Here is a 25624-nt window from a genome sequence, read left to right on the forward strand (position 1 = left end):
AGCTGAAGTAGTGACCATTCTTGCTTTTGCACTTGGCTCATTAACAGATGTTAAACATAAGAATGTTCACTGCCACTTCCCTCTTGCCCCTCAATTGCTTTTCTTGCAGTTCAAGATGGGCCTTATCTCCATGGCAGGGCTAGGCAGGTGGAAGCTGCTCATGCCATCCTGGCTAGCTGAAATGCCAATGGCTGATTTTTTAAATTGTCTGGAAATGGTTCATTATCTTCTGCATAATGTTTTGTTGGTCGGATGCTTGAGTGCTGTAAGGACACGTGCCAACCATGCACTGGGTGGTCCTGATGCCCTCATACCTTCCTCAGCCCATCCAAGCCTCACTAATTTCTCAGGGCAAGACAAGGACCATGGCAGCATCTGCAGGAACATATGGTAGTAGATCAGCACCGGAATAGGAAAAACAGCCCAAGAGGAAATATTGGATGTCTTTGCATAGAAGAGTACTCATATCAGAAAAAAAAAAAACCAACCCCCCCCCCAAAAAAAAAAAAAAAACCAAAACCAAAAAACAACAGCAACAAAAAACCCCACAAAAAACAGAAGTCACAGAGCTATTTACGTAGCTTGACAGTTTAGTAATGGACTCCTAGAAAGTCTAAGTGTTGTCCCTGAGGTCAGGTTATTGAGTGCCACATCTAACAGAGGGGTTGTCACAGCTGTCCAACATCACCTCACCTCCAGTGGAGCTCATCACAAAAGCTCTGTGTGCTGCCAAATCCAGGCAGTGAAAACTGGCAGGATCTGCTCATTCCATCCTCCATCAGGCTTTGCAGTGGTGACGTCAGTGTGGTCATGCAATGAAAAGTGCTGTACCTTTGATGTTGGTGCCACCAAACTCAGCAGAGAGATTTCTGACTGATCGCTTGTGAATGAGAGCACTTGAAGCTGCTGGCCTGGATGTTTGTTTGAACCTTGCCCAAGTGGGTTTTTGGCCTGTAAATGAGCAGAGCTAACCAGGATCAGAAGGACTGGTTAATCAGCAGGGTCAGAAATTAATGTAAGACAGCATTCCTCAGGGTATTTTGGTGCCTCTACCTCCAGTCAAATCCCAAAGAGGGCAAAGGAATGTGAAAGTTGAAAAAAATGTTGAAAGAACTTTTCAAAATCAATTGAAGAGTCAAGTTAAGTTTGGTTCAAGTCTGAGGCAAAGGCTGGTTATGGGTCTCCATCTGCCAGAGGAGGTTCAAGCCTGGTTCAAACACAATGTCATGGCCACTGGGCAGGAGTAGGAAGTGAGGAAGTAAGAAATTTAAGGTAGTACATTCCGTTTAATCCTTACTGAACATCTGATTGCAAGGGGAAAAATATGTGCTTTAGCAGATCTGCCACTCAGCAGTGTCAGTTCAGTGAAGGACCAAGACACCAGTGGTTGAGCAGGGGTATGAGTTAGCCCCATGCCTTAGCCCCATGGCCAGGGAAAGCCCCCATGACTCCGGCTGTGCCATGCATGGGCAGCCACAGGGCACCCAGGAGGGCGTGAGGCCAGCACAGCTTCAACCCCTCCCATGCAGGAAGGGCAGGGGCCCAAGGCCAAAGGGCTGCTGTGACATTTGAGGTGCTCTAGAAGGACTTCATGGTCGCCCACCTGCTGTGCCAACAAATCATCAATCCTCTGTGCTGCCGCCAGTTTCTTGTATGACTCTGGACAAGTTAGTCAGATCTTGTTCTTTTAAGAAGTCCTCAGGACACCATGGAGATACATAAGCAGAAAACTGAAGCTCTCTGACACTGTGGAGATAAGGGAAAGATAACATGTAAGTATGAAGGATGGGAGTTAGGCACAATACTCATTCACCAATCTCAAGGCAAGGTTAAGAACTCTGCTCATTCATGCATTTCTGAATTCTAATAAATGTCCTCTAACAGGAAAGCGAGTGACACTTACAGGTAACCTGAGGTGCTATTTAATTGGGTGTCTTGTAAAATACAAGCAGGCCTTTGGTGTTGCTTTTCCTCCATGCTTCGCTCTTCCTCCCACTTGAAAGAGTTTTAATTGGCCAGAAACAGCAAACAATGACACAGAGAGTGTTTAACCATTAATAAGGGTGGACAGTGGTTAGGGAAGTAGCTAAACACACTAGTTATAGCTAACCAGCTGTCTTCTTGTCTCTGTCTTATTGAGCTTGGGTTGGGTTTTTTTTTGCAAGCTGGCCCTGGTTAAAGTCTTTTCATGAGTTAATGAGCCAGAGGAGAATCATCTTCCCCATGGGCATGTTTCAAGCCTATGGTTCTTGCAGGTTTTCTTGGCTATTGTGTGCAGGAGCACAGCTGTGGTCAGGGTGGTAAATGCTGGCTCTCTGCTGAAGGGCTGCACAGCTGGGCACTGCCCCGCCTATTCTCTCAGCCTGGCCCCAAGACTGCCTTAGATCTTGGGCAAACTGACTGGTGCTTGGGCAAAGGCAATGTCTGGCCCAGTGCATCATCAGCTTCAGCTGTCAGCAGAAAGAGATATTTCAGACTACTGTCATGCACATCCAGCTGCATAGCTGAACCCAGCTGAGGGCTACTGGGGACAGAGGCACATTACAGCTTCTCCTGCCATCCTTTACCTCCACCTGGGTCAGTCCCTCCTGGGAAAAGGACTCACAATACTCCTGGCTGATCCTTTGGCTGCATGGGTGTGGCTGCACAGGAAGGAGGACAGCCAGCAGAATTGCTCACAGCAGAGCCACCCCTGGGACTTCCCTCATTTCTCAAAGAAACCATCTCAGAAACATCCCAGGGTCCATACAGTAAAACTCAGCACTAAAGCCTGGAGCCCGGGTTTGTTCTTCAGCCATCTGTTTAGGAATGTCAGCCTGTTAGTAAAACAAAAATAAATAAGGTACTTCGAGATGTTTCTGTATTGTATGTGTATTGATAGTTACATAACAAGAGAGACTGTTGAATATATTGATTAAAAAAAAGTTACAATATCTACATTTGTCAAAGAGCAGGAGTAACGATAGGGGAAGAGGGGCTGAGCAACCCTTTTTGGGTTGGCACTAGAAATTAGCATTTTGGGGAGGGGTCAAAGTCTGTGGTCAGAGAAGTGACTTTAACAAGTGGAGTCTACTGCCTCTCTGCCCCTTGAGTAACAAGCAAGCAGCTTTGAAGACTGATAAAAACAAGTTTTCAGTAAAGTCAGCACTCCCAAGCTCAGGCTAAGCTAAAAGAGGGAAGTTCAGGCCACTTTTTGCTTCTCCCACCAGCCAGGCCACCAGCTGAATCCTGACCTCAGCATGTTTTTGGCAGGTGACAGTTTAAAACCAGGAAGGACAAGCACAGGAATATGAATGCACCAAATGCACCAAGAGTCACCTAAATCCTCCTTTCCAATGTGAACTGAAACCCAAAATCAACCATTTCAAAAATTCCAGCAGAGTTCAGAGCTCTGATATGGTCCATATAGTTTAGAAACTAAAATAAACCTCCTGACTTCTGATTGCATAGAAGACTGAAAGAAATCTCACTTCTTGCCCATGTGAGACTTGCAGTATTGCCAGATAGGAGAAAAAAAGCTACCTTGATTTAACCTATAAGCGGTGTTCAACCTGGGAAAAGCAGGAATCATTCAAAGGAAATATATCTGGGAGGCAAAGTAGTTTAGATGAGGTCCCCTTTATTGATTCTGATCTGCCATGAGGGATGCTTCAGGTACTGGCCCAAACTAGTTGCTATGAGAACTGTTTTCCAAACTTTTGAAAATTTTGTTCCCAGCTTTTCTGTGAGCACCTCAGATCTGCTGCTACTCTTGCCAGAGCTGCTGGACATGGTTGTTTCCTAATGAAGTGATGGAACTTGAGAAGTTGTGCATAAAATGCAAAGGGGCTGATAGGAATAATCCCAAACTGTGCTGAGAATGAAGAAGAATGAGCAAGCCATGTTACACAGATGGACTGGTAGTTCTGTTTTCTCGGAGCTTCACATAAAACACTTAAGATACCTGCAAAACCTAGAAAAGAACACTCAGATGATTTATTAATAGGGTCTCAGGGTCTTTTAACTCCACGTTCTCTATATTCATAATACTGTTACTGGACCTAAAATATTTTTGGTGCAGGACTCCCCAGAGCTGAAACCACAGACAAGGGACTATTTGCATTAGCTGACACAGAAACTCTTTCCCCACCCCCCACCCCCAGTTTTATTTTGGAGAAAGTGGTATTTTCAAGTTAAAAACCTGAAACTCTTTCAAAGGAAACCTCCTGATCACATTGAAGAATGAGCTCATAAAAAGGCCCTGTAGCCTGCACACTGAATTAACCTGACCCCCTGGCATCTGCTGGCTTCCAGGCAAGCCTTGGCAGGTGGCTCCCTCTCCTACACCAGTGGAAACTTTCACTTGCTCTCGCTGTACTTTGGGACACAGAGCGGGAACTGGGGAATGTGCTGGAATCCGTCTTTCCCCAAACCACAATGTTTACTGATGCCTTTTTGCTCTAGCTGATAAAACACAAACAGAAAGACCTGCTCCTCTCTCTTCCTCCCTCTGACGGAGGAATGAGCTCAGCACGCCCCGGCGTCTCAGCCAAATCCCGCGGGGGTCATGTAATCGCATTCCTGCTCCGTCTGCCTCAGTTACCCCACTTGGACATGTTATGTCTCCGTGTTTCCTGTTGTGGCATCCTTGGCATTCCCCAGCACACTCCCAGCCATTGCTGGGAGTACATTGCTGCTCCCTGTACGTCACGGCCCAGGGCTCACTGCTGGCACACGTGCAGGCTGGCAGAGGCAGTGGATGCATTCCTGGGATACACAGGTGAAAGCTCCGTCAGGTCCGTTCTGAACCCAGGACCTTCCAGTCCTGGCATATCTGGGGATATGAACGTGTTTGATTCTTTCCTGGGTACCATACTGACAAAAGGAAACCATGGGGGAGTCTGGATTTAGTGCTGATTTTAGGGGATCAATGGGATCAAGAGAGCATTCATCTCCTCATGCAGTTATCTATTGGAAATTTAGTGAGTGTTTTAGAAAGAACACAAAACTTGTGAGTGTTGAAAGCTGTTGTAAAAACACCTCCTAATGAGCAAATTAACTGCAGATTCCCAGATCTCATCAACCAGGGTTCTGCACAAGACCCGAAATGATGAAAAAAGTCTATTTTAGGAATGTTTAGGGAACTTCTCAGGACATGATGATTTAATTTCCTTTTTTTTTTTTTTTTTTTTTTTTTAGTGTGCTGAATATAATATTTTGTGCACTGCTCCAAGTACAGCTTCTGTTCAATACCCAGTGCCTCTGCAGACACACAACGTGGTGAAATATGGTGGGTAGGATCTCTTCTCTGGGGAAGTGTGAGAGAGGAAACTCACTGTGGGAGCATCCCCTTTCAGCTAATATCACTGTCTTGCTTCACAGGTGAAAATATATTAAATACAAACCCCTTGATTTTCAAGGTCCAACTGATCTGTATTCTTGTCCATTTAACTATGTGGCTGAATGAATGACCAATTCATGAGTGATTGGGATAAGAGATGGAAAATGGTGCAAATAAGGACATTGGGCAGAGTACAAAGAATACCATCAATAATATGATATCATTGCCTGTCTTCCAGAAAAAAAATCACATAGATAAAATGCATTATTACAAACTTCCAAAGTATCAACTATTATTTTCCATTAGAACTCAAAAATGTCTTTGGGTCTGTGTGCAAAATATTCATGAGTTGTTGTCTTTTTACTTGCCTGGTTGCATCCTGTCCTGGGCCACATCCTTCAGTCAGAGATGGCTGTGTTTGTGGATGGGTAGGCTGTTTCCTCATCTCGTCCCCATGTAGGTCTCTGGTCCTGTTTTTGTGTTTCTGGTCCTCTTTTGGTGCTGCACAGATGATGGGAGATATAGTGACTTTAGCCTGGAAACAGGCAGGAGTGGGCTGTGTTGCAGACACAGTGATGCTCCCTGTGTTGTCTTCCATCATGGAAAATCTGAAAAATGAATTTTAAAGGGGGAAAAACAGTCAAATGGAGTGGACAGAGGAGGTCTGGCTTAAACAGGGAAGGTGCAGCTCAACCCTACTTGCCATGGACATGCCTGAGGGTAGCCAGGGACAGACACATGAAAATCACAATAAACATTGGGCAGAAAGAAGGGAGACACCATTGTTTGGATCCTTCCCTCACATCCTGCTCCTGTTTGTACAGTCCCCATAATGACACATGTATCTTGGCCTGCTGGAGTTTAGACTTGGGTGTATGTGTGCTTTGGGCACTGAGTTCAGAGCCCAAAATTAGAAAGAGGATGAAAAGAAAACACTTTTCCAACACCACTTAGCTGGAACGAAAGCATTTCTGCTACCCTGTCTGACACCCTGGCTGGCAAGAGCACCCACTGGGTCCCAGCCCCACTGCCCAGGCAAACAGCCAGCCTCTCCTCACCCAGGAGAGCAATAAATTATTGCTTGTGTGGCACAGCAGGGACCCAGTCCCACCACGCACACTGGAAGAAGCAGACCCCAGCCTTCCTAATGCCCATGCAGAGCAGCTGGGAAACCTGGAAATATAAAAGCAAGCCAGAGGCTGGCAGAATAACCTGTTCCCAAAACCACTGTGAGATGCTCAGCCTCAGGAGCTTTAACAGTCTCAGAGCTGTAAAGTGCTGGAGGAGAAAGGTTTACCTGGGCTGTGGGCTCGCCAGCTCTGCAGGGCTGCCCCAGCAAAGCCCTGCCCTACAGTGAGAGCTGGCAACAGGGAACCCCACAGTGGGTGAGGAGGGTCTTTGGGAGGTTGGGGGACCTGGAAGAAGCTTATGACTAGCTGCTAGGCATTTAGAGTAGCAGAAGTAATTGCTCAAAATCTCATTTGTACCTTGAAATTGTTCTGGTGTCCAAGCTGATCATCAGCCAGTGAAAAACTATGCCAAAATCTGAATCAGAAAGGGGGGCTTTGGTAGGAAGGAAAAATCAAAAACAAATCTGTCCCTTCTGCTCACATCTCCTGGAGGTGAAGGTGAGAAGCTGCTAAAGGGCTCAAGCAGAAGTGTAGCTATTGCAGAGAAGTTCAACTGGACCCAGCAGTGTGATGGGGCAGGGACCATCCTCCTGCCCCATCTCCTCCACCTGCAAACTCCCAGCAGATGGCTGAGGCTGAGGACACATGCAGATGCAGAAGGCTGCAAGAATTACATGGATTTTGCTGACTTGGGCTCCAGCAGCTCTGGTTTTCCTCATCAAACCTTGAGAAAACACACTGCCCTGCAGTTGCATGAGTAGCATTGGAACAATCAGTGTGGAGTTTTGTGGAAGGTGAGGGAGACGTAGGTACAACTTAATCTGATATTTGTTTGATATATTCCTTTGATATAGCCAGTGATTATAAATCTCGTAAGATACTGTTAATGGCCTAATTAGCCTTACCACAGGAGTCTTTGAAAATAACACTGCAGGGGTGATGTCAGCTTTACTTTAAACTTAAGTGTATACTGAATATCTGTGGCATGAACAGAAGCATCAGGACACCAAAAAGGCAATGTCAAGCCCTCACAGGTTAGGGAGTTAGAGCTTTGAGATGTGTGTTGCATATGTCTCATTTCAAGTTGCCAAGTGCAAGACTTGAGGGATTGCATGTGTGAAGGTTGTCAGCCTTTTGGACTGGAGCTGGGGCCAGCCAGAGCTATGCTGAATATGCATAAAGAGCAACAAAAAAGCTAATCAGGAAAGTTGAAATTTATATAGTTCTTGCTAGGTAACACAAGGAGTGGCTACACTTCTGATGATCTCTTGCTGCCTTATTTCCCTCCCTCTGAAATTAGGATGATGGTTTGCTCTTATCTCACAGGTAAGCCACAAAGATACATTCATTAAAGTCTGCATAATGTTTGTAAAGGATGCAGACGCTGGGATGAGACCCTCACAGAAACACCCAGAAACTAAAGCCTAAGTTAAGACAATATTTTCTAAGTGGGAGACATCCATCTTGTGACAATGTTTAGTTACAGTGACTGTTATCTCTGCAATGCCAGTCAAGCCACTAAATCATTGCATTTGATGGATGCTGGGGCAGCACGGCCTCAATTGCTCATTGTCAGGCTGATACAAAGGTCACAGCTTTGCTAAGCTTTGGATCAAAATCCAAAACAGTTCCTGTCACGTCCCTCAGGTTTGAAAGAACAATAAATTTACTAATTTAGCTTTCGTGTTGGGTAGTAGCTGGTGCCACCTTTATCTGTTTCTCCTGAGAAAATAAACCCAGCATCCCCATCCCCAAAGGAGCACCGTGATGCTGCAGCATGCTGTTAACCTTCACAGCATAAGACAAAGGCTTTGGGGGAGAGGTGAAGGAGGGCAGGATTTTGTGGGATGACTCAAAGGCTCTGCAACACCTCCCTTGCTGAATGCCTTTGTGGAAGTGCTTGTGTGCCTCTGAGCTTTGTGAGGAGTGATGGTGCTTGAGAATCAAACCCTGGATGCCCACTGGAGCCTGCCACAGCTGTGGCTCAGTGGCAAGGACACTGTTATTGAAACAACAGAATAAAAAGGGATTGCTCTTTTAGGGTGATAACTGTAGGATGGTTTCAAAAAAGATGCAAGAAGTAGGCACAGATAAACCATCTCTGATTCTAGCTTGTAATACCAAAATACCTTTTTTTTTTTTTTAAATTTACTTTCCCAGCTTTGGTTAACAGGTGATACTATGAGGTTGTTGACACCATTGTTGCCTAAACACATACACCCCCTATTTTCTTTTGAATCTGGATGTTTTCTTGGAGGAGCGCAACGGGATCACTGAACCACATAACACTCCCAGACTGGAGATGGACAGAAGGGGTGAGAATGAAGCCAGAGGAGGAGTGGGTGGGATGGGGGTGATGAGAGACTGATGCCTATGAGAAGGTTCAGTTGTGGCAGAAATGGAGGAAACACTGTGGACTTTATTCTCTGTCTGCGGGAACATCAACATTGAAATCTCTGCTTGGATCTGGATTTGTTGACACAAAATCCAGTGCCCAAATGTGGGGGGTTGGAAACAGTTTACCTGTTACATTGCCAGTGCTATCTCAGGAACACAACTCCACAGGCTGGAGCAGTTGTAGTATATCTGTCTGTCTCTTATCTAGTGTGTAACCTCCTGGACTGAAGACATAATGTACTGTCTATCCCTTCTGTGATAAATATAAAGCATATAAAACACACACATACACACACACACAATCCCAGGCCAAAAATTCCCTTAGGGGAACACACTGTGACTAGATAAGAAGGTACAAGCTGGCATATAGTTACCTCTTTGCTTCCTAACTGGGACACTCAGGGAAGGGTGGAGTTAGTTTTGGTGTGGGCCACAGGAGAAGGGGTAAAGAGATGTCATGGGATGGATTGCAAGATAAAGGAAGAGTCATGGAAAGAGACAGCTCAAGGAAAAATAAATCAAAAGCAGACTGGACTTATTCCAGGTTTTCATAACCCCTCCAGCCAGGTGTAAAATCTGAGAATTTTTGGGCCATGGGCAGCATGAGGGACTGAATAGGAGGTCTTTGGGGCTCAGAACATCAACTTCTACATGAGATAAAAACTGGCAAACCTCCTGGAAATGGAAATGCTTCTGGAACACTCCTGTCACGCATGACACTGCATGTTGCTGGTGCTTTACACCTCGCACCCCCTCAAGGTCAGCTTTCCTTCTGGGAGCAATCTGGTGTCTTCTTGGGGCTGATTTTTTCCACCTCTCCTCTGCTACTGGTTCCCTTCAGCGGTTCTAGTAAATTTGTAGGCAGTATCTTCTTCTGAATGACAGGTGTGACTAGCTCTGCTGCCAGGTCCTGAGAGCTGTGTCCAACCCATCAGAGGCTGGTAGGATTTAGGAAACACTGAAGGAAAGAGAGCTTTAAAGGAAAGGTGGAAGTGAAAGAAAAGGGAAACCAGAAGCTCAGCATGTTTATGAAACAAATGGTGCTGGAGATCCCAAGCCCAACTCAGCATCCAAGGTCAGACTCAAACCCACTGCTCAGTTTTTCACTCACTGTGGGCTCTCTGTGTAGATCCAAAGCAATATAATGGATGAAGGAGAAGTGCAGTTATAATCAGTCCTTATCACCAGTGTTTACACAGTGCTTAAAAAACTGTCAGAACCACACCAGTGCTTCCCTTCCTGTCAACAACTTCTGCTGGCTCCACGGCTTGGCAACCAGCAAGGCAGTGGCAGCTCCCACATCCTACTTTTGTATCATTCTGCGCCCAGAACCTCCCCGCCCCCGTGCCCACCACTTCCCAAATATCTCTCTCCCTCAACATCTCTTGCCCTCAAGCACCTTCAGGGAAAGCAATTTTTAGAAATCCAGCAGCTGGATGAGATTTTTGGTTTATCTTTCTTTTGAACAAGGTGATAGCCTAGGTTGTAACCTGCTTCTGCCTTGAGGGAACAACTGCATAGGAAGGGCAGTTGTGCTGGTACCCTGCCAAGGATGCATTTTACAGGTGTCTGCTGGCTGGAGGATGCCAGCAGCCCAAAAGATCACCAGTTGTGGGCAGGGCTCTTTGGAAACATTTTCACAACTAATTGGCTTAGATAGTGAAGTAAAATATGCATTTCCCAAAAGAGGGCATCTCATTTTCACTTTGATGGATGGGCTCAAGTGTTGAGTCAGAATGAAAAGATAATATTTGTGGAAAGCCCACATACTTCAGAAGAATTTAAACCTTCTTTTCCTCTTGGTCTCTTTGTAGTATTTTTAAGAAAAAGTTAACTCAAATTTTAAGAACTGTGCTGGGATGGAATAGGAAAACATTTGGTTCTGAAAATGTCAATATTACATATTTGGACATTTTCTGTGTTTGTTTTTTTAAAACAAACAAAACAAAACATTGAAATTTATACTGGCTTTGCTAAAAATGTCAGTTCCATCAAAACGACATTTTGCAACAAGAAACTGGTTTATGCTTCCCCCCCTTTTTGCTGACTGCTTGCACTTTCTTCAGAAAAAGTGCCCATCTGGGTTTTACTGGAAACAAACACTTTGTGTGCATCCAGGGGCATTTGAACGTGCAATAATGCCTTTAGTTGTTGGTGCCTGCATGGCAATGCACACACCGGGAAAACCTTCCTGCTCACGGAGCCTGTGCCTGCAACCTGCTTGAACTGAGTGAAGAATTGAGCTGCAGCCACCTCATGGAATAAATTCAAGCATCCTTTGCCTCAGCCATGTGGACCGGCCTTCCCGGGAGGGAGAGGCAGCCCTTTATTCCTGTGCTGCCAGCCCCAGCCCTGGTGCCAGCCAGGCCCTGCTGCTGCCCTGCAGTAAAGCCACCTGGCCTGTGCACCCTTGAGCAGGGCCAAATCTGCACTGGCCCTGGGCACTGCAGCAGGAGGCTGTGAGAAAGGAGAGCTCAGGAGCCATCACAAACACAGGTTGCACTGTGAACACCAGTCGGTCTGCAGAGCCTTTAGTCAGTGAGGCGTACTTCCCATGGGAACTCTTAGTCCTGGCTAACTTCAGGCAGGACCAATTAGAGCAGGGAGTAAATACACTTAGCATGCTCAGGAAAATACATCTAAAGCTGTTTATACACATTCCTTTGGACCAGTCAGCAACAAAAATGTCCTTACAGCTGTTTCCTCCTTCCTTTCTTCCCTCTCTCTCTCTGTGCCGCTTCAAAAATAAAGCTCGCTGGCCTCACCTAACCCTTGCTGGGTTTGCTCCTATTCACTCCTAAGTCTGTCAGGTCTTGTGTGCCACCAGCCCCTCAACTGGTGAGCTCCCAGCAGACTTCTAACGATGTCATTTTTCTGGCTCCCCTCAAGGAGCTGAGAGGAAAATGAAAAGCAATAGAAGCCAAGAGGAAAAAGGTTTGCACGTTTCCTTATAACCAAGGAGCTGATACCTAGCACCAAGTTACCTCCGTCACCTCGGGCCACCTTCGTCATCGGGCTGGGGCTTTGCGCACACGGCGCACTCGATCGGTCCTAATGGCACCCTGAGAGCACTGCCAAAGCCATAACTGCTATCTAACAAGGGTGATCTCAGGTGATGGGGCCATGGCCACAGGGACCGCTTGCAGGGAACAGGGAACCCGGATCTCATGTCTGAGACCACTGCTGTACCCACAGGGTCATTCTTTTTCCTCATTGCTATCATGCTTGATTCAATGTGCATGTTTTATGATCGGTCACATCAGCTACATGGGGCTTTTCCTGTTTTCCAGGTGAGGGACTGAGGTATCTGTAAGAGAACTCCAACTGAATTATTCAGCTGTGCAGCATAAATATGGTTTGATCCTAAAGAAAACTCTTCCCATTAAGTTTCACTATGAACTGGTGATTTGTTTCACAAAAGTAATTTGTTTCACAAAAGAGAATTGGGGTACTGTAATTTGGACTCATTCAAGATGAGAAAAGTTTTCTCTTCAAAGCTAGGATAAAACACAAATACGACTAAATTCTCTATGATAAAAATAAACAAACCTTTTTCTTTTAATCTGGACAAGACTAGTTGGACTTACTCTATATTTCATATAACCTATTACATCACATTTTTAAAAGTTGTTTCAAGATTTTAAAAATAGCACTTTTCATACTGAAAGTATTTTAAGATATTTGGAGTTTAGACGGAGCTGCATTCTCCAAAGGAAAACCCTCTCTTCCTGTGTTTGCCTTACCATCTGTTTGATGATTTTTTACGTGGTACAACTGAGGTGTTGGAGTGACAGCACCTCCAGAGCTGGGCAGGCAAGAGGGAGAGATTCATCTCCCCCAGCCAACAAGGATGGGCAAGGCTCTTTGGTTTCCAAAGCTTTCTGTTACCAATCCAGCTGTGCTTAAATGGCCAGCCAATATGTGTCAGACAAACTGGAGGCCAGCTCAGAGGAATCAACTAGGCATTGAAGTCACAAGCCCAAGTTTCTGGAAAGAGCTCTCTGCCAAGCTCAGGGAGGGTGAGCTTGAGAACATCTGTCTGAGACACACATGTGCATGCACACACACCACAGGCATACACAGCAATTCTCAGAGCTCAGCTAATACAGCATTTGCTCAGAGTACTTTAAAGCTTAATTCTGGTGATCACAGTGGCTTTGTGAGCACATCTCACTTATGGAGCAGTTCCAGGCTTTATTTGGTCAACCCTCTCCACCTTCCCTCATGCTTGTACAGCAGAGCAGAGCCTAATGAGATGGATGTGATGCAATGCTTCACTCTCTGGTCCATAAAATAGGAAGCCCATGGCCTGGATAGAAACAAAGACATGATCCCATGTGTGTGTTTAGGCCTGGAAGGTGAACAGTAGGTAAATATCTGATGGGAGGGGAAGGCAGCACCAGATGTGTTCAGATGAGCAAGAGAGGATCATGTAGTCATCAAAATGCAAGATACCTGTGTGAACTGCTTGGTTTTTTCACAGATTTCTACACATCTAAAGAATAAGTGAAGGGAAACCCCCTGTCTTGGGTCTGAAGTGTCTAAGAGAGTTCCCCCTCCATTCAGACATGGTGTCCCAAACACAGAGGAATGAACAAGACTCTGGTTATAGCTTATATGACTACATCTAGTCCACACAGGAAGAAAGAAATGGTAACAAGATCAAGATCTTTGCCACACAAAGAAGAATTTAAGCCACACAATTACATCTGTCTTCCAAACAAAAACCACTTCTTCTGAAACAATGCTTGAAAGCCATCAAGATGATCAGACAGTCAGCAGACTCCATCAAGAAAAAAGACCATTATTGCATGTGTGAAGCCAACCAGCAATGCAGAAAAATAATGGAGGTGGTAAGAGGTAGCCAACACTGCCCAGAAGAGGAGGTGGCAATGTGTGCCACAGCAAGCCTCAGCAACATCCTGCAGGAGCACCTCTGTGATAGGAGAACCCTTCAATCACTGGTCAACCTAAGCAAAGAGCAGTCTTGCTGGAAGGCTGAGATTCAGTGAAATCTGAAATGTATTAACAAGTGATTAGTGCCTTTCCTTTAAAATTTTCAATTATTTTTCTTTTATTGGAAATCTGAAAAGCCTTAAAGTGAAAGATCTTCAGCAGCTGAAAAAGTATCTTTCATTTTCCAACAGAAGCTGTAAATTTCCATGGAATAAGTCAATGAAAACAAACATTTTGTCACTCACATCAACATTTTCCAGGAAGGAGGGAGAGGATAAGGGGAAACATTGTTTTTGACAAGGTCTGCTGATTGGCAGAGCTCTTTAATAAATAGATCAGGCCAGAGCATACGACTTCAGTCCACATGGAAGAATGGTTGGTCCTTGAAAGGCTGATAGAGATCTTGTTGGCTGAGTTTCCCCTGTGGTTGACAGAGCATTAGCTAAAGACAGGATACAGGCAACCAGTCCTGCTGAGAATGACTGGATGCCAAACCAGTGGCTGGCAAGATCTCTAAAGGCTTAATGATAGAATGCAAATGCTCACATAGAGACCTGACCAGCAGAGAATTTGCTAGCAGGGAAACTGCAGGCTACCACATACCATAACAGGAGCTTGCTCTCAAGGAGTGAGAAAAAAAAGTAACAAAAAAGAGAGAAGGTCGGCTCTTCAAGTATTTCCAAGGTGGTTATAACCTTTCTCCAAAGAGGCAAATCCAACATTAAACACCAGGAGAATAAATCAGCTGCAGGGACTGGCAAAAGGATGAGAATCTAAATTGCAGCAAGGTCAATGGGAAGCAGGGGGCTGCTCAGAGGGAGCCAGAGTGAGAAATTCAGCACATCTGGTAGGTACAAAGCAATGCCCTTCGGGCAAACTCAGCCCCCAGCCCACCCCTGTGCAGGGCCTAGAACTCAGCAGAGGGAACAACACAAGTGGAAACAGCCACGGGGAGGTCCTGTCTGAGGGAAATCTGTCTGCAAGAGGGTGGAGGGGGAAAAAGAAAAAAAAGGCAGGTGAATAAATGAGAAGCAGCAGTGTTACGGCTGTGCAGCTCGTGTGGCCACCTGAACAGATGTGAGCTGCTGCCTCTGCTAGCTCAGGGGATGCTCTCCTGCTCTGGAGACAGAGCTGGCTGCGGTGTTTTCTCTGGTGTGGTGGCATGCATGCCAACAGCAGGGCTGCACCACCCCTGGCACAGACAGCCCCACCATGGATCTCACAGGAGAGCTCCAGGGCAGCCCCCGCACCCCCACTGCAAGGTGCAATGCCAGCCCTCTGCTTCCCACAGCTCATGGGATGTAAAAATCAATGCAGGGAAGCCTTAAAGGTCCCCTAAATGTCTGTGGGGAGCAGGCAGGCCTGAGAATTGGCACAGCACAGGAGGGAGTCCAAGCAGATCTCTGGAGAAGAAAATAAAAGAGTAGCGTGCAGCTGATTTTCCTCTTGATTTGGAGAGACTTGTCAATCAAGCACCCTTTGAATATGTAATGGGTGGGTTGCAGCCCAAACCTATATTTACAAGAAAACATCAATAACAGCTGTATAAGCCTTGAATGTACATGCAGAGTCATGGCACGGAAAGCAAGCTGAAAACCAGGGCAAAGAGCAGGAAAAATAAGAATAGAAAATGTTTTGTTGGAGACAAAAGTAGGTCAGAGACTGATGGTGTTTTGGGCAATGTATCACAGAAAGACAGAATATTCTGAGTGGGAATGGGATCCACATGGATCATTGAGTCCAGCTCCTGTATGGAGACACAATTAGCTGGCATTGCAATTATGAGCTTATTTGGGTTGTGGGATCAGCAGAGGTTTGGTGGCCAGGCTCCCCTGGAAGCATCACCATTTCCTGCACATCCATGGGGAAAGTCTGCTCTGCTGGGTTCAGTCAGGTACTCCCGTGGGAATGCTTCCCAGTATGGCAGCACTTTGATTTGCTCTCAGTTCAGATGGTACCAGATCAATCCCAGACCTCTGTCTGGGTTTAGATTTGAGTTTGCCACAATATAAAATAGATAAATTAAAACTTTGATCTCAAATACCCCCAGGATTGTGAAGGGTTGTCAACACTTATGAGTATTCCATTAAGATTTGAATACTTTACAGTGTAATTCCCTTTTAACAGTTCATAATTTCTTGCTTGCATTATTTTTTTGCTGCTATTTATCAGCATATCTAACAAGATTGTCCTTTGTAACTAATGCAAAAGATCACCTTTGAAGGTGACATGGATGGCACAGAAAAGAAAAAAAAAGGACAATAATAGATATTCAAGCTGAATTACATCTGGAGTTTTAGAGCTTCTACCTGATGGTGGCAAGGAAAGTGCAGAAAACCTTGCAGATGGCAGCTCCTCTGTGACCCACAGGAGTAATTCTTTTCCAATGTGCCAAGTAAGGAAACAGAAATGCTGAGTGTCCCTCCCACTGCTCCCAAATGCAGGTGTTGGTACAGTGACAAGCTGCTGTCATCCACAGTGGTGTCACTCAGAAGAGAGCACTGTGGGAAGAACACTGGGAATGGGTCCTTTGTCCCCAGCTCTTCAGCCTGACTTTAAACTAGTTCAAGGTATTGGAAGAACAGCAAGAGATTAATACGTAGATATAAATATGTATAAACTATGTAGGACTATCTATGTATTATTTAAATGCGAACAGACCTGTAAATTTACATTACCTTTTTGTTCAGCTGCTAACCTCTGCTTAGTCCAACCCACAGTGACCTACTGAAACAGTGGCTCAGGTGACAGCTTTGCTCAAGGGCTTGGAGGAAGGGAAGAGCTGTGGCCATGATTGCTGCAAGGATGTGAGCTGAGGTGCTCAATGCCACCAGGACAAAGCCAGCTGGGGTCAGAGTACAGCTTGAAAGGCTTATAAAGAAGCATTTACAAGTTCTCCAGGGTGGATTTAAAACTGCAAGTCGATGTAGTGACTAAAGCTGCAATCCTCAGAGGTATTTAGGTATTTGATTCTCTGCTCAAACCAAACCTTTGAAGATCTGGGCTCCAGCGCAAGGACTTTCTACCTAGATGAGCATGAGTAATAGTCTGGGCAAAAGTACTGGGCACGTGGCCCTCAGGCCAGCTCCCCTGATGGATGTGGTTCTAATAATGGCTTAGATCCTTGATAGGTGGGTCCCAGCTCCTCAGAGCCTCTCTGAACTGCGTGGTTTCACACACCATCTTGATGTATGGTGTCTCTGCCTTTGCCAGAGCTGCCATCCCCTTGAGCTCCTGTTGCTGTGGCAAGGCTGAGGTTGTGCAGCATTAGTGAGGGAGCAGGGAGCCTTTCAGGGAAGAGGGAAAGATACGGGCATACGAGGAGAGGAAGTAAAAACCAGCGCAGTTAAGGGACTCGGTCAAAAAGCTGCTATAGGGTAGGATGGTAGGTGCATCTTGTAGCGGGGAGGAGTCACTAAACTACACAATGGAAACATTCTAAATAGAGGTGGCTGTCACCTCATCTAGTCAGATATACTATTTGGCTAAAGTCGACATATCCTTGTGGACCATTTCGGCTTCAGTTTTAAAAGGAAGATTTTATTGGTGAAAAGGAGAGGAGACTGATGCTCTTTACCTAGTGTTTAGGACATTTGCCACACTTTAAATCCCTAATCTGCCTGATTCAGAAAACTTCTGCAAGTAGGAAAAAAAAATGAGGCTGGGAGGTGATGGTTTAAAAATGTTGCATTAGAATGTTTAAAATATGTCAAAACTTCTTTTTTTTAATCTTCTTTTTTTTTTCTTTTTTCTTTTTCTTTTTTTTTTTTTTTTTTTGAATGGGAAATTCATCAAACCTGACACTTCCCATGAAGAGTTCTGGCTCCAATGAATTGGTATATTTGGACACTCCCTGATTTCCCCCCCTCCTTCACCACCATTTCAGCCAAATATTCTTGGCTGGTTCTAATTATACAGCCATATATTTTTATATGCACACACAGCCAGTGTGTACACGTGAAGGCTCAGTAATCACAGATCAGATGGGGAGGAAAGTGTTGATAAGACCTTAGCTGCTCCACAACATAAAAAATTGTCTGAGAACCCTTTTCCCCCCACCTCTTCACCTCAGCCTCCAAGGAAAAGCCTAGCAGAAGAGGCAGTGGGCTCTGCAGATGGCAGCCACATGCACTGGCTGGCTGAGTCCCCATCTTGACATATCTGCATTTCTCTAGTGCCCTCCTCAGGTTTTGCAGAAGTTCACCTTCCTCTGAATGTGAGGTTCACCTTCCTCTAGATGTGAGACTGATCTGGCCCTGCTGTTCCTTGCCAGGCATCCAGAACCCTTGAGGAAGGTGAGAATTGGTGCTTTCTACACCCAGTGGGAGACCAGGGAAATAGAGAAGTCCAGGGAACGCAATATCCTTAATTATGAAACAACATCAAGAGCTCCCACACTTCAAGGTGTTCTCATAGCCCTGAAGAAAAGGGTCCCTTCCTTGAGACCTGGCATTTCCAGTGAGAAAAGGGCACTAAGCATCCAACATCCAGAACCTCTCAGTATCAACCCATAGCTGAGAGCTGCTCAAGGCAGATGGTAGGAGGCATTACCTGAGCCCAAAGCTGCTGACAAGGTTTCAGTGTGGGTTCCTACACCACATGAGATTGACCCTCTTAAGGAAGGGGGGTGGGGGGTAGGGGAAGAGGTTTTCTCTGAAAATGATGAAAGAGTTAAAGTTGAAAGCAAACAGGCCACCCAGCTCTCCCTTTAACCCTGCTACAGCAGGAGAGACCCGAGGGCCAGCCAAATCTACCAGTTCTAGGAAATTATTATAAAAAAAGTCATACACATATTGGGGGGTGGAAAGACCAATCTATTTTCACAAGAATCTGTCCTTGATTAAAGCAGAAACATGGAAGTGGGGGAAAGAACCGATTATTCAGCAGAGAGCTCAAAAGAACAAATAAAAAAGGGGGGGAAAAAAAAGCATATTTGTTCAGGGTGTGATAGAGAGACTTCCAAAGAGCATGGAGACAATTGGAAATTAGGTCTATTGAAGCGGAGGCATTTGCTGCTCAGGGTGAGGAATCAAAGGGCAAGTCCCGGGGAGGCGGCGGGGTGGGGTGGCCACCCCCGGGTGGGCAGTGACAGGCAGGCTCGAGCGTGTGACCTCTCATAAAATCCTTCCAGGGGGCTTTCACATATTGTGTGGAGCATAAGCTGATTTCCACACACAGAGATTCCTAGTGAAGATGTCCTTCAGGAGGCGAGGGGAGGAGATGGGGTAATGAAACCAGCCTGCCTGCCAAGCACTCACTCCCACCGAAGGTGGCACGGATGTATAATGGAATATGTCAAGGGATGGGAAAAAATGCTGTTTGCCTCAATACCATGCAATAAAAAAAAGAAGAACTCCATGTGAATTAAATCCAAACTACCTGAATGTTAGAGGCTTGAGGGAAGATCAAGAAACCCCTGGTTTCTTATTGCAGACCAGACCAAGGCAGCTTCAGAGAATGCCTCTGGTTAAGAAGCAGTTATCTGCCTCAGACTGACCTGGCCAGAGTTTGAACTAGTCTGAACAGAGATTTATTAACCCTCACAGTCAGAGATCAATAAATAGCTCCCTCTCGAGCAGGCAAACTGCCTGGAATACAAAAACATGCAAGGAGCCTGCCACCAATCCGCTCTCCCCACATCCAATAAAAAGATGCTCTAATTCCCAAAAATACAGCAATTTCCTATTTCTATAGTGTTTTGAAGCCAACTGTAATATTCACATCTAATTGCAGGGCCCTGGATCCCTGCCATGTAGAGTATGTTTGTTAGCAACATAATTTGTACACTTCTCTGGGGTCATTTGGAAACTATCTGTACTTACACCCTTCTCATCTTCTCTGCTGAGTGTGTGCTGGTCACTCAGTCTTATCGTGCTGCAAAGGGCAAGGTGCACCACTGAGATTTATGTGCAGGAGAAGAAAGAGTAGATGATGTTCTTCAGGGTCAAAGCCACCCCAGTGCCTCATCTCTCCAATTAACTACTCTGCTAGGGAGAGAGATAAGGCTAAAACCATGGTGGAATAAAAGATTTAAATTGCAGTTTGACTTTTTTTTTTTTAATTGAAACTTCATTGGAAGAAAGGGTGAAGGCTTACTATACAAAAAAAAAAATATTTTTCAGGCAAAAGTAAAAGTCAAAAACACAGGACTGTCATGATTGTTCTAGAAATCAAACCATGGATAAATGATATGTGGGGAAATGAAAGATGCTCTAACAAAAAAGATGCCGCAGGATCTTTTCCATTGGCTCCAGTGAGCAGTTCCACTCAACTTGGAAAAGGTCACAATTACTAGATTTTTAACTGTATTCACACTGTGTTTCAAGATACCTTAGCTGTGCCTTTAAACAAAGGGATGAAGCTCCTTGCTCAAGGAGTCCCTGAGCTGCAAACCTCTAGAAGCTGGAGTCTCAACTGGAGATAATCTTCTGCTTCAAAGCTCTCCTGTGCACTTTCTGTCAGTGATGGGTGATTGTTTGCTGTGTACCTTCACACTGAGTCATCCCTAACTTATTTCCCAATCCTTTCCTACATGTCATTATTCTTATTCATTGACTCCTGTCTCACATAATTCTGTTTACAAATCCTTCTGGCTGTCTCCAAGCATCTTAACACATCTCCATCTCCAAAACATGATATACTCTATTTTAGAAAAGTTTAAGAGCTCACGCAGGTGGAAACTGTCAGGAATAGCTCCCTGTTACTCACTCTTCGGTGTCACACAGGGGTGTCACAACATAAGAAAACCCTTCCTGGTAAAATCAGATCACAGCTTTTGACAGTCAGTTTTAAGACATATCCAAGCTGTAGCTAGAGCTTGGCAGGGAAGACTTTCCCTTACTTATAAAAGTTTTTGAAACTTCAGTTGATGTTCCTCTCCACATCAGAAAGAAAACTGGAAGGAAATCTCAGAACTGTTCACAGACCATGAGCAAATAGTAAAAAAAAAAACTCCAAAAAAAAACCCAACAAAAACAAAGCAAGGCAAAACAAAAATTGGTACAGATAAAAATAATTTTGAAATATTTGATTTGGACTTTTTCTTGCTATTTAATATCTTTCTTCTACTATAAATTATATTTTAAAATGAAATGTTATTTCAATGTAGAAAACCTCTAAATTTCTAATAATTTAAAAAATTGTTTAGAAGACTTGTAACAGTTTTATAAGCTGGAAAATTTGTTAAAACCATCCCATTTACCACAAATAATTTCAGTTTGAATATATTTGTCTTTTGTGACAGAAAAAAAAATGAAATTAAATTTCCAACCCTTTCTAGCAGTGACTTCATGTTTTTGTAACACTTTTCAAGGTGAGAGATGCACCAAAATAAAATTCTGACTTTGCCCCTGAAACTGCTTGGAGCCAAGGACATTGTCAAAGAAACTGGTGGATCCAAGATTGTTGATGAAGGAAGGAGAGAGGGTCTGTGAACAAGAATACTTGTGCCAGTGAGTGAGGTTTGTGTGGTTTGCCCCTTCTTTCCTGGCTGATCATGCTGCAGAACACACCCATTATGGGGCTGAGGCACAGAGCCAGGAGCCAAAAGTGGCCAGGTGACCTTGAGCAAGCATCAAATTCAGCAGGGGCTCAAAGGACTTCAAGGGAGCCAGGAGAAGTGCTACTTGACCTGATGCTGGCCATGGGGGATAAATAATGCTGTTTTCCAGCAACCCCCTCCTGTTTTTCCAGTAGTTTTTCATCCACGTTCAATTCTCAGCTGTACATCTGACTCTTCGTAAATTCCAAAAATTGATCCATTCAGGGCATAAGGGTTGAGGAAAAGAAAAGGGTCAGCAGATAGCAGGCAAGCCAGCTGCTGTGTTTATGAAGGGGCGAGGTTGCCAAATAGCTGCTGAGGGATGGGACAGTGGTGTGGCAGTCATTTTTCCTTCAGCAGAGCTGGCACATGGAGGCAGAACATATCCAGACTTGTACTTGAGAGCTTCCAGGATTCATTGGCCCTGACATCTTCTGCCAGAAATAGAGAGAGATTCTGGAAGCCACATCCCTGTCAAAAGGCCATTACTGTACCACCTTGGCTCTTCAATGTGGCTCTGCTCCTTTCTACTGCCCTCTCCTGTGCCATACACCTATCCCACCTTTTGACAACTGCTCAGGAGGCATCCGTGTGCCTTCTCACCCACAAACAAAAGCAATGATTAGGGTAAGACTTCTTCAGGCTGGTTTGAAGGTTCAGGTTCTGCAATGGGAGCAGCTCCTTGGGCCACTAAAAAGAACCAGGATTCCAGAATCTGACATGTTTTGCTTGCACAACTCCTAGTTACACTACTGGGAAAAGTAGTTCTTTATTGAACACAAAATATATACCTGGTAAAAACTTTCTGGGGGAGTGGCAGAGAACTCAGTTGACTGCCAACTCCACTGGAGGCAGGACTCTATGGAAAAGAAAGCGTCTGAGAGACACTGACACCAAATTTTCTGGGGTCATTTTGCATGCTACCTGCTCCGTGGAGACCACAATGAAAAACAGGGAAGTGGCCAATTCTCATAAGAACATGAATGCCACATTACATAAGACCAAATGTCCAAGCAGTGCAGTATTTTGGATGTGACAGTAACTGGTAACAGGTATTCAGGGACAAATGTAAAGAACAGGGCATGGACAGATATTTAGCCTCTAGGAAACAGCAGTATAGAGACCAAACAAAAGGGGTGTCCGTGTCCCTTAGAGATGCCAGGGTACATAAGGGAACCTCCTTCCACCCTAAAGAAAAAAGAAAAAAAGAAAAAAGTCACTGGGAGAATGTGCCCAGTGGAAGTGAAGAAAACATTATAAATGACTTGGAGTCTGCCTCCCACAAACCACTGGGCAAGACATTTCATCTAGCCTGTGCCTCAGTTCCCACCATGACACAGAGATGTTGCATCACTGCAGGATGGAGAAAATGAAACCATGTCATGACTGACAAATCCTGAGGTGTGAGGGATGAGGACCAGATGGGACCACTCCAGATGGGTAGGCTGTATGGGAGTCCCCTTTCAGCCACTTTCCCTTTGGCGTCTGGGTTTTAGTCCCAGTGTCATGGAAGCATTGCAAAGACATTGTTCATTACACAAATAACTCCTGACTGCAATTCATTGTACATTATTTCATTTCCCTTACTCATTATTTCTTCTTTTTAAGAAAGATACAAACAGCTGCCCTTGTCCAGGCAAGAGAATACCAGACTTTCAGCATCCAGTCAAAAGAGTGAATCATGTTTGGACTCAAGTTGCTATTAATCTGGGGCTGAAACTTGTCTGGAGGAATGATTCAACTGAACATTGCACAGGGGCAAATTCAGGAAGTTCCTCAAAGCACCTGAGCACGTAGAGGGAAAAGACATCTAATAAATGGCCCCCCATAAACATTTCACTGGGCTGTAAGATCAGACGTGATTAAATGGCACAAGAACCTGAGCTTTCCCTACCCAGCTCTTACTTACAGGGTAACAAGAGTTTGGTGTGCTGCAGATGAGAAAAGAGGATTTTTCTTCCTCCCAGCTTAGTAAATCCAGGGTTTATATACACAGCATAGCAGACTTGAGCATCTTACACTTAAATGTAACACCCAGAGCATATGGAGTGAGCCCCACATTCTGCCCAAATTGCTTATAAACTGAATAATTAAGATAGGCAAAGGGAGAAGTGTTGCTAAGTGAGGAGCTGAAGCATATATGGGGCTTCAGTGCTTTTAGCAAGGTCCAAGGGTGATTTGGGAGTCCCACACCCAGTCCCTCACTGGCCACCCAACCAGCACCAGGTCCCCTGCAGCCATATACCGACAGCATCTCTGCAGGTGCTTCTGGATCTACAGACCCCTACTAGCCCTTTCCCTCTATGGCAAAGCATCCTGACTAAGTAAATTTATTTATTTGCCCTTGATGTAGGAAGTTGAGCTGTTAGCACCTTGCTCATAGATGGGAGGGACCGTAAAGCCTGAAGAGCCACACCATTTTCTAAATTGTAACCTATTTGCGTCACTGCTAGACCCCTTTTACCCCAAAAGGAAAAGGGGCACTAGAATAAATTCATCCAGGTATTAGAGGAATCCCAGCTCTGCTATAGATAATACCAAGCATCAGTTTCCTGTTTTAGGTGGACTATTCTAAGCACTCCCAAAGCAGTGTGCCTCAACACCCCAAAATGCATCCTCTCAGCTGAGCATGCCAAGGTTAGCCAGCCAACCTTGTGGTGGCTGTGCAGGGGAGGACCTGAGCCAAGGCCCCCAGACAATAGGTTCTCTGTCTGAAACTACTCCAGCACTCAAGACCTGCCTTTGTTGAAGATGTTGTGGACAATGTCAGTACATTTGGCTCAATACAGAGGAATTAAAAGGAGTCTGAAAGTTGTTATAGATAATTTCAGACATTCTAGGGAGGTCTTCTTGGCTTTAAAGTCTGTGAACTTAAAGGAAGTGGCTATGAAGAAATTTAAGAGAACTCTCTGCTACCTGTTCCATCTCTCATTATGGAATTTGACAAAGACAATATTAATCTGTACTGGATGCCTTCATGTGCCTTGTTTCTTGAATTTTCCCTGAGATTTGGTCTGTACAAGCAAATATAGCAGCAATTCTCAAAGAGGGAAGAGTTAAGATTATTTTGACAGTGTACCAATATTTCCTTCTTTTCAGAAGTTTAAATTTGCATTAATTTTTCACATTGTGCTGAGGATTAATCCTCTATGCATTCTGGAACAATACGAGACACCATTAGGCAATGTTAACTTTGTGCTCAAGTATTTTGGCATAAGGTGCTGTATGCTTTAATCTATTTGCAAACCAAAAGCCAACGCTTTGCACACTTCAGTGAAAAGCCAGAGGCAGCCTGCCCCACTGGAAAGGTCACCAGATTAGGACTCAAGGGAACTCTTCGAAGTTTTGCCACTGATTTACTGTTCAATCTTGGCCAAGTAATATCTTTCCTTTGTTTCTCTAGTTTTTCTCCCATTCTTTGTGTTTTCTATTCAGGCTGCACTTCTTTAGAGAAGGAGTAGCCTTCTTGTTTTGTGCTGGTCCTGTGTCTCAGAGCAGACCCCCCCACTCCTAGCTGAAGAATTCCTACTAGATCCTACCATAACACAAAGAATTCAGAGCCTAAACAGTTCAAAAGAGTTTGGCTTTCATTGACAGGATCTTCAGTCTCTCTCACTCACTTGCTTAACACAAAGCTTTTCAGAAGAGGTACCAGCCACCTACTGGGTGAGTAAATTCCAGTCAAAGGGTTAAAATAACAAACTTCATTGAATAAAGCAGAGAAAGGTGTTTAAGAGGAACTCAGATAGTATGGTAAACTAGGTATTAGTTAATCAATAGCACTCAAAGGTGAAGGCCATATGGAGGAGCCAGAAATCATTGCACAAGTTAAGCAAAGTTTAGCAAGCCTGATTAAGCAAAGCGTTAACTATTTTCTGTGAAAAGTTCCACCTTTCCTCTAACCTAGCTCTGGTAATATATACCAATCTTCTCTGGGACTGACTCATGCATTAAAGGCTTCAGTGGAAGCTTTGAGACCAATCCATGGACAATAGTTCTTTATTGTCCAGACAGTTCATATACTGCATGTTACATATAATTCTCCTATTCACTGGACTCTTGATCCAAACTCTTCTGGTAAAAAGGCTTGTGGGCAGTTTACTTTCTGTCCAATGACTTCATTGCAAAGGATTTTTCTTCTCTGTTCAGCTTGCCATGTGCAAGCTTTCCTTCCTCTTGTTTCCCTCCTCTTGTTTCCCAGTTTCTGGAAATAATTTGTGGTTTGGAAATAGAAATGCCCTTGTAGGCTTCAAACTGCTTAAAGCCTGCCATACCAGATGA

General features: G+C 44.6%; 1 protein-coding gene across 6 annotated transcripts in view; it reads right to left on the reverse strand.

Moving 5' to 3' along the window:
• Positions 1–25624, reverse strand: part of LOC110468659 (uncharacterized) — a 199837-nt gene that overhangs the window by 23105 nt on the left and 151108 nt on the right. For 2 of the 6 annotated variants that reach the window (XR_014955976.1, XR_014955975.1), the window contains exons 10-12: positions 5689–5928; positions 1604–1746; positions 694–951 (exon numbers count right to left, since the gene is read on the reverse strand). Coding sequence is in view for 1 of the 6 variants with exons in the window: in XM_085581588.1 (XP_085437714.1) it covers positions 1623–1746; positions 5689–5928 (364 nt within the window). In the remaining 5 variants the exon portion in view is untranslated. Of the gene's footprint in view, positions 1–693; positions 952–1603; positions 5929–25624 lie in introns of all 6 variants that reach the window. The other 4 variants (XR_014955978.1, XR_014955977.1, XR_014955979.1 and 1 more) reach the window with 4 other exon arrangements.

This window comes from Lonchura striata, chromosome 5, assembly GCF_050655825.1.
Source record: "Lonchura striata isolate lonStrDom1 chromosome 5, ASM5065582v1, whole genome shotgun sequence".
Classification (NCBI taxonomy): domain Eukaryota; kingdom Metazoa; phylum Chordata; class Aves; order Passeriformes; family Estrildidae; genus Lonchura; species Lonchura striata.